We start from the raw sequence: 9093 nt of genomic DNA on the forward strand, positions 1-9093 counted from the left end.
ACATCAGCATCATTCCTCTAAGCACATTTCTCAAAACCCCTTTCCCTTCTTTAGTTTTCTGTAGAGTTGTTCAATGAGGTGCCCTTCATGAGATTAGGAAATCAGTAGAGGAGGACTCAATTCTTTCCATCAGCACTTGCAGGCAGACAGTTGGACAGAGATGAAGATTGGAGAGTGATCTGGTGAGGTTCTGCAGGAAGCTGAGAGCATCAGCACCCCCACCCCTGGACTTCCCAAAGGACTGAGGAACCCACACCTTCAGTGGCAGGTGCGCTCTGGCTGCTCGGGGAGCACTAGAGTATGTCCTGTGTCTAGAATCAGCTTTCCTTACTGCCACACCTCAAGCCCTGTAAGATTGTAGTTTAGACTCTAATTCCCTCTATTAATACAATTCTTGCTTTTCTAGAATGGCTTCTCTACTACTGTTTGAATCCCAACTGTTGCCACAAGTCAGACTTCTCAGCGTATAAACTCTGCTCTTAATGAAGTCAAGGGAGACATTTTCAAGTGTGGGGTGTGTAACAGAGAAGAAGGAAAGAGGGTTTAGGGTGCAGAAGATCCTCCTTGGCCACTTCTACCACAACCTAAAAGTGACCTTCAAAGTCCATCTGCTTCTGAGAAATGCTCTCAGCAGATGGAGGAACCAGGAGAAGCAGCTGAGGCAGCCCAGCCTCACACATCTGCTACCCTGGGGAGTTTATGTTATGACTTGTAACACTGTGGGAGGGTAACTATAATCCTGTAGACAGTAATAAGTTGCAGTATCTTCAGCCTCCAGGCTGCTGATGGTGAGAGTGTAGTCTGTCCCAGATCCACTGCCACTGAACCTCGAGGAGACCCCGCTTTGTAATTTAGATGCATAATAGATCAGGAGCTTAGGAGCTTTCCCTGGTTTCTGCTGATACCAGCTTAATTCATTACCAATATCCTGACTGGCCTGGCAAGTGATGGTGACTGTGTCTCCTACAGATGCAGACAGGGCGGATGGAGACTGTGTCATCTGGATGTCACATCTGGCACCTGAGATTGGAAATATAAAGTCAAATACCCACATGATTAATCGTGTTACAATAGGACTTCTGTGAAAGACCAGGCAGTACTGACCACACTGGTGGAGTAAATTCCTAGTGTTCTCCCTCCTTACCTGGGAGCCAGAGCAGCAGGAGCCCCAGGAGCTGAGTGGTGGCTTTCATGTCCATGCTGTGTCCTGACTGAAACTGACTCCAGCACAGGGTGTGACCAGCCTATGAATAAGTCTTCAGGGCCGTGGGCTGTGCCCTGGGAACATGCAAATCACAGGAGCTGGGGCGGGGATGGGCACAGATGCGGGGCTGGCCCATCTCAGTAACTCAGCACGGGAGCAGTGTCCCCGTGTCTCAGGTCAGACCTGCACAGCACAGATTTGCCTGCAGAGACTGTATTTCTCTCTTTGGGGTTCTTTTATTACAAAAGATGTTTTTGAGCTTGAAATGGACCTGAGGACTTGATCGAATAAAGCAGTTTTTAGTGTTTTGGAGTTTATGTAGTTTTTATTTTATTTTTCTGTAAATAATACACTGTAAAGTCTTAGTGTGTGAGGCTCTCTCAGTTCTTCAACTTATTCTCAAATTGTTCTAGTGGGTATAAGATGCTTTTTGCTGTACTTAGAACTTTTCTGTGTTGTTTTATATTTTTTAAAAAAGAAAGCATTTGTCTTAAGCTTTCTAAAACATATTCAAAAGCATTTCATAATGGCCCTAAACCATTGCTATTACCTAAATATGGGAAGCAATTTACTGCAGACACATAAGGATAATATCATGTTTCCTCAATGCGTGTGTCACTAACAAAAATCTACCATTATTCAGAGCTATCTCTCTTTAATACCCAAGGCCTAAATGGGTCTCTATTTTTATTCTGGGTTCCCTGATATTCTACCTTCTGTTCTTCCATTTGATATTATTTCTTATGATTCAACATCATGTTGGGCTGAATAGTATTGCCAGATCTGATTACTTCAATAAAAATCAGTTTCTGCTTCCAAACGAAGTGGACAAATCATCTGTGTTCTGAGGACGGTTTTCTCATCTGTGAAACAGAGTACTATCATGGGGAGTCCTGACGCTTTAACTAAATGATGCACTATGGAGTGTGTGTGTGTGTGTGCATGTATATATGTACATGCACACACACACATGTGTGTGTGTTTAGAGAAAAGCACCAGCAGTCTTTTCATGCTCCTGTGAATATCTGAGAACGAAGAAGCCATGTAAGGTCTTACCAGCCAGCTGTCATTTTCCACTCAAAGTCATCGATATTTATTCTACAGCTAACAGATACCTCTCTATAGGGTTTCATATGCTAGTATTTTAGGGCTGTTATAACATGAATTGGGTGGCTTTAAACAATACAAATGTATTCTTTCACTGTTCTGGATGCCAGTTTCAGAATCAGTTTCACTGGGAAAAGATCAGGGTGTTATCAGGGTAGGTTCCGAGATATTACGGGAAAATCTGTTTCTTGCCTCTTCCAGGTTCTGGTGGCTGAAGCTTTCTTTGACTGCGACCACAGCTCTCTGAACTCTGTCTCTGTGTTCACACTGCCATTTCCTCTGCTGCTGTGTGTTAAGTCTCAAGTCTTTTTCTTCTAAGGACACTTGTGATGGCATTTAGGGCCCACAGAAAATCCAGAACAATTCCACAATTTCAAAGCCTTAATTTGTTTCTAAGGCCCTGTTCTTTTATAAGGTAAACTTTACAGGCTCAATAGAACAGAGCCCGATATTTTGGGGATTGGCCTCAGTGTTTTAGACCATCACAGGAGCAACTCTCACTGTATAACTCTCCCTTCCTCCCAAATCACTCCACCTCCCTAAGTGCATCTAGGCCCAATTACATACAGGCTCCGAGGAGCACACACAGGAGGCTTTGCTTAGGGTTTGCTTAAAGACCTGCTGTGTCAATCACGATCAGGCACAAAGAAGGAAACAGCCAAAGAGAGCCCTTAGCCATCTGAGAAGAAGCTGTCTCTACAGAGGAAAGGCATGGAATATTATTTTCTGGACATCTAAATGTCTTCAGCAAACAGGATCCACATTCACCTCTCATATTACCCATTCCACTCACTTTTAAAAAATCTTTATTTTTATTATTAGCATACTCATTACTACAAGTCATGATTTTTCTTTATGCCCTTTACCCAACCTATCACTCCCCAAATCCCCTCCGTCTCTCCCTACATGTCTAGTATCCTTAGCTCTGTTCTCTCCTTCTGAGAGTTCAACATATTGTCCTGGTTTTCTTTTCTTTCTTTCTTGCTTGCTTATTTCACTTAACATAATTATCTCCAGACTCATTCATGTTGCTGCAAATGGCAGAATTTCATTCTTTTTTATGGGTGAGTAGTATTCCATTTGTATGTGTACCACATTTTCCTTATCCAGTCATCTGTCAATGGACACCTAAGTTGCTTCCACATCTTGACTTGTGAATAGAGCTGAAATGAATACGGGAGTGCAGGCATCTCTTGACATGATGATTTCCATTCCTTTGGATGTATACAGTAGCCTTTCTACTCACTTTGGACAATAGATTAGTGTGAAACAACTGAGGTGAGTTTGCTACTTTGACAGGCAACAAGCTCACAGTGATATTGATGATGTTGCTGACTTCTGGACAGATTTTGATTAGCAAGGTTTTCTATGTTAAAGAAAAATAATGTCACATGAACATTTAATTTTTTGATGAGTTTTTTATTTGTATTGGTCAGGAAAGGCTTTTTGTTTATTTATTTTTCAAATATTTTTTATATATTTCTTGCCGGTTCCTCATGGTTCTGTGTACTTTATTACTTAGTTAAGTTTTTTCTCTATGATCCCAGACTTGCTGATAATATTGGGAGGTATATCTGAGCGCATTTTCACTCCATCCCCTAAATGAAAAAATTCTGGAGTTGGGGAGATAATGATCACACTGGGAAGTCAGCTGTCAATTCTCCAACATCAGCATCATTTCTGGAAGCACATTTCTCAAAATCCCTTTCCCTTCTTTGGTTTTCTGTAGAGTTGCTCAAAGAATTAGCCTCTGCGAGATTAGAAAATCAGAAGAGAAGGACTCAATTCTTTCCATCAGCACCTGCAGCCGGACATGGGGACAGAGGTGAGGATTGGAGAGTCACCTGGTGAGGTTCTGCAGGCAGCTTAGAGCATCAGCACCCCCATGCCTGGGCTGCCCAGACAGGACTGAGGAGCCCACACCTTCAGTGGCAGGTGTGCTCTGGCTGCTGGGGGAGCACTAGAGTATGCCCAGTGTCTAGGATCAGCTTTCCTTCCTTGCACACCTCGTGCTCTGTAAGATTGTGGTGTAGACTCTAACTTCCTCTATTAAAACAATTCTTGCTTGGAGTATCCAGAGTGACTTCTCTACTGCTTTTAAATCTCAACTGATGCTGTAACTCAGATTTCTCAGTGTATAAACTCTGTCCTTAATGAAATCAAGAGAGACATTTTTAAGTGTGCAATGCGGAGTAAGAAGGAGGAAGAGAATTAGGCTGCAGAAGAGCCTCCCTGGCCCCTTCTACCAAAACCTAGATGTGACCTTCAAAGTGTGCCTGCTTCTCAAAAATGCTCTCAGCAGATGAAGGAATTAGGAGAAGCAGACAGGGCAGCCTCACACATCTGCTACCCTGTGGGGTTTATGTTATGACTTGTAACACTGTGGGAGGGTCACTACTATACTGTTGACAGTAATAAGTTGCAATATCTTCAGGCTCCAGGCTGCTGATGGTGAAAGTGAAATCTGTCCCATATCCACTGCCACTGAACCTCGAGGAGACCCCACTTTGCAAACTGGATGCATCATAGATCAGGAGCTTAGGAGCTTTCCCTGGTGTCTGCTGATACCATGCTAAGTAATTGTAAATGCTCTCACTGGCCTGGCAAGTGATGGTGACTCTGTCTCCTACAGATGCAGACAGGGATTCTGGAGACTGTGTCATCTGGATGTCACATCTGACACCTGAGATTGGAAACACAAAGACATACTTCCACATGATTAATCATGTTTTAAGAGAACTTCCAAGAACAGCCAGGCACCACTGACCTCACTGGCTGAGTAAATTCCTAGTGTTCTCCCTCCTTACCTGGGAACCAGAGCAGCAGGAACCCCAGGAGCTGAGCAGGGGCCCTCATGTCCATGTTGTGTCCTGACTGGGACTGACTCCTGCATAGTGTGTGCCCAGCTTATGAATAAGTCTTTAGGGCAGTGGGCTGTGCTCTGGCAACATGCAAATCACAGGGGCTGAGGCAAGGCTGGGCACAGCTGCAGGGCTGGCTCATCTCAGTAACTCAGCACAGATGAGTGTGTGCAGTTGTCCCTGGTCAGATGAGGGCAGCTCAGATGTGCCTTCAGAGATGATGTTTCGATCTTGGGGGTCATATTATTACAAAAGATGTGTTTGAGATAATTAACAAAGCTTGAAATGGACTTGAGGACTTGATGGTAAAAAGTATTTCAGTGGTTTGAAGTTTCTGTAGGAATTTTTTTTTTTTTTTTTTTTTGGTGAATAATACATAGTCTTAGAGGGTGAGGCTCTCAATTCATCAACTTATTCTCAAATTGTTCCATTTGGGAAAAGATACTTTGTGCTGTACTTAAAGCATTTCTGTGTTATTTTATGCTTTTTTATATAAGAAAAAACATCTATTCAATCATTCTTAAATATATTTAAAAACATTTTATAATGGCCCTAAACCATTGTTACTAAATTTAGTCAAGTAATGTACTGCAGACACAAAGATAATATCATGTTTCCTCAATGTGTGTGTCACTCACAGATGTATCATTATTCAAGCGTATAAGTTTCTCTAATACCCAAGGCCTAAATGGACTGCTCTTAATTCTTATTGTGGGGTTTCTGATATTCTACCCTCTGTTCTGCCATTTGATATTATTCCCCATGATTCAATAGAATGTTGAGCTGAATAGTATTGCCAGATCTGAGGGCTTCGATAAAAATCACTGTTTCTGCTTCCAAATGTAATTGTCAGGATTAGGATAAACCTGAAATCCTGAATCAGCCTAGTCTTCCTAGGAACAATTCTTTTCCAAGTAGGAAAACCAAGGTCCCATCACTAGGTAATGCTTTGAGGTGTTCTTCCTACCAGCATGGTCCTAGGGCTCGGGTGAAGCTGTCCTGAGCTTGGCTTTCTGAGTAGGTGATGGGGGAGGCCATGGAGAAAAGGAGAGCTTATTAAATTTTCTCTCCTAAGTGAGGGTGGTTGCTGCTCAGTGCATGGCCCTTCTGTGCACCATAAATGGCATTTTTCTCTTTTACTCTGTAGCAGTGAGTGGGGACAATATTCTGACACAGAACAGGCTCCCTGTTTGCAGATCCAGGGGAGAGTCTGCATGTCCTGTCAATCCAGTGTCCATATACAAGAATTATCTTGGGTCCTGATAAAACATGGACATAATCGAACCCTTCACAGGCATGTTTATATCTTTCCCTGGGAATTCCAAACTGGTTCAGCAGCAGGGGAAGCGAAACTCACTAAATCATCAGCGTGAGAATCCTGGAGCCAGGGACTCTGAAGAGTGTCACTGATGTGTGACTGCAGGTGGCCAAGCCACTGCAGGGCAGCCTGAGCTCAAACATCCTGTTCTGTGTCTCAGGGCCTGAATTTCAAGGGAACTCACTTGCAGCCAACTTGTGGGGATCTCATTCCAGAAAGATGCACGCACATAGGAGCTCCAGATTGAAAGTTCACATCTTTCCTCTTAGTCGATGTAGGAGTCACTGTTGGTCCCCTCAGCCATTCCCCTTCACTGCACTTTGGCTGACTTCTAATGACATTATCTGTCCCTCACTGCTCTCTCTGAAGCTGAGGAAGGCAGCTCTGTCTGTGCACATGGCAGACCACAGACCTGGAAAGACCATCCTCTGGGACAGCCCTCAATCGTTGATGACAGCAGGGGTGTGTACATACCCCAGCTCCCTCGACCTTCACAGGGAATACCCAGAGGCATTTTGCTGTGCTTCCACATGGACCTGAGCTCCAGTCCTCCTCAGGGCTGGCTGATTTGCTGATGTGTCTCTCTCTGTCCATCATCTCTTCTTCATCTCTCTTTTCTTCTCTCCTAGTGATTCCAGCACCTTGTGAATCATTGTCATGGGATTCATTGTCAGTGGTGGACCCAACCTAAGGCAGTGGACAAATTTTCATTCTCAGAGGGTCAAAATTCTTGCCACTTCTTGATGTTCAAGAAAATTTAGACAATGTAAGAAACAGTGACTTTTCTTTTAACCATCTCTCTTTGATGATATTTAAGCAGTAATTCCTTTCTTATGGGTCACAAAATCAAAGGAGCTTTAAAAAATAGCTACAGACGGTTAAGTCACCATTAGACATTAGAGGCAGATGAATCAGAATCCCTCCCTCCAAAACCCACAGATCACAGGAACCCAAGTCTCAGATTTCTTCCATCTCTGTTGCTCATAAATCTGTCTTGGGATTTTTTATTCTATGTTAGGGGGAAACAGTTGTAAGGATAATGACATTTGTTACTGAGATGAATAACACTCTCATCCCAGAAGATATCTATGTCCTAATCTTTGAATTCTATGAATGTTACCTTCTGTGGCAAAAGGAACTTGTTAGATGTGATTAATTTAAAATTTCTCACATCAGGAGATCCATTTGGATTATCCTGCTGAGACTGATATAATCACAACAGCCCCTATCCTAGGGAGAAAGTAGGGTCACAGTCAGAGAGAAGATGTCACGTGGAAATGGGTGTTGGAGTGACGGGAGGAAGGAGCTGTGGAGCAAGGAATAGGGGCAGGGACAGCAGGCAGCTGTAAATTTCACAACATCCTGGTATTGTCTTCCCTCGCTGTTAATTTTTTTTTTGGCTCATCCATGGCATGAACATGACCACAAGGAAGGAGTATAGTTAAGGTCAGGCAGACCTGGTTCAAATCCCAGCCTCAGCACTTGCTGACCATGTGACTGTGGACAAACTGCTTCTGCTCTGATGAAGGTTTCCTCACCTGTGAAATGGGGCATTATCATGGGGTGTCCTGAGAGTTTAACCAGATGAGGCACTATGAAGTATATATAAACACATGTGTATGTGGAGAAGAGCACCCAGTCCCTTCTTTATGTCCCCTTGAATAACTTAATATGAAGACGTTAGGTAATGTACTACTAGCTGCTGTCATTTTCAACTCAGAGTCAACAATATTTATTCTACAACTAACACCTGCCTCTCCATAGTGTTTCATGTGCATTTTCTCCACCATAAAGCTTCCACCATTCCATTCACGTGTAGCTTTAGAAAGTTGAACAAGAAACTACCACAGCTCCCTTAGTCAGGGTTTTCCCTGACCTCCATCTGTGTTAGTGTTTTGTTGTTTGTTTTGTTTTGGTAGGGCTGGTAAAACATGAATTGGATGGCTTTAAACATCATAAATGTATTCTCTCACTTTTCTGGATGCCAGTTTCACAATCAGTTTCACTGGGTCAAGATGAAGGTTTTGTCAGGTAGGTTCTACTTGTGGATACTTGTGATGGCGTTTAGGGCCCACAGAAAATCCAGAACAATCTCACCATTTGAAGAGCCTTAATTTACTTCCACAAAGGCCCTGTAGTCTTATAAGGTAATATTTGCAGGCTTGGGGGAGCAGAACATGATATTTGGGGGGCCATCCTTAGTGTTTTAGAACAGCACAGGAGCAACTCTCTCTGTACACATCCCCCACTGCCTCCCAAATCACTTCACCCCCTTAAGTACTTCTAGGCCAATTACATCCAGGCTCTGAGAAGCACACATGGGAGGCTTTGCTTAGGGTTTGTGTAAAGACCTGCTGAGTTAGTCATTATCAGGCACAATGAATGACACAGCCAAAGAGAGCCTTAGCCATCTGAGAAAAAGCTGTCTCTACAGAGGGCAGTCGTGGAATATTATTCTCTGGACGTCTAAATGTCTTCAGTAGTCTATAGTCCTCAGCCCTCATAGAAGGTATGCTTGGGTTGTGACAAAATAGCATCCACATTTACCTCTCATTTTGCTCTTCCTGTTCATTTTGAACAGTATGTTTTTGTGAAGTGACTGA

At 43.2% G+C, this 9093-nt stretch overlaps 2 gene segments (V, D, J or C); both read right to left on the reverse strand.

Annotated features, from left to right (window-relative positions):
- Positions 1–697: 697 nt before the first annotated feature.
- LOC134362596 (immunoglobulin kappa variable 1-6-like) lies at positions 698–1199 on the reverse strand. The segment is given in 2 exon segments: positions 698–1020; positions 1145–1199. Coding segments are annotated over 2 exon segments (378 nt in total).
- A 3472-nt stretch (positions 1200–4671) lies between these two features.
- Positions 4672–5173, reverse strand: LOC134362597 (immunoglobulin kappa variable 1D-33-like). The segment is given in 2 exon segments: positions 4672–4994; positions 5119–5173. Coding segments are annotated over 2 exon segments (378 nt in total).
- Positions 5174–9093: the final 3920 nt, after the last annotated feature.

This window comes from Cynocephalus volans, chromosome 14 (genome assembly GCF_027409185.1).
Source record: "Cynocephalus volans isolate mCynVol1 chromosome 14, mCynVol1.pri, whole genome shotgun sequence".
In the NCBI taxonomy this organism is placed as follows: domain Eukaryota; kingdom Metazoa; phylum Chordata; class Mammalia; order Dermoptera; family Cynocephalidae; genus Cynocephalus; species Cynocephalus volans.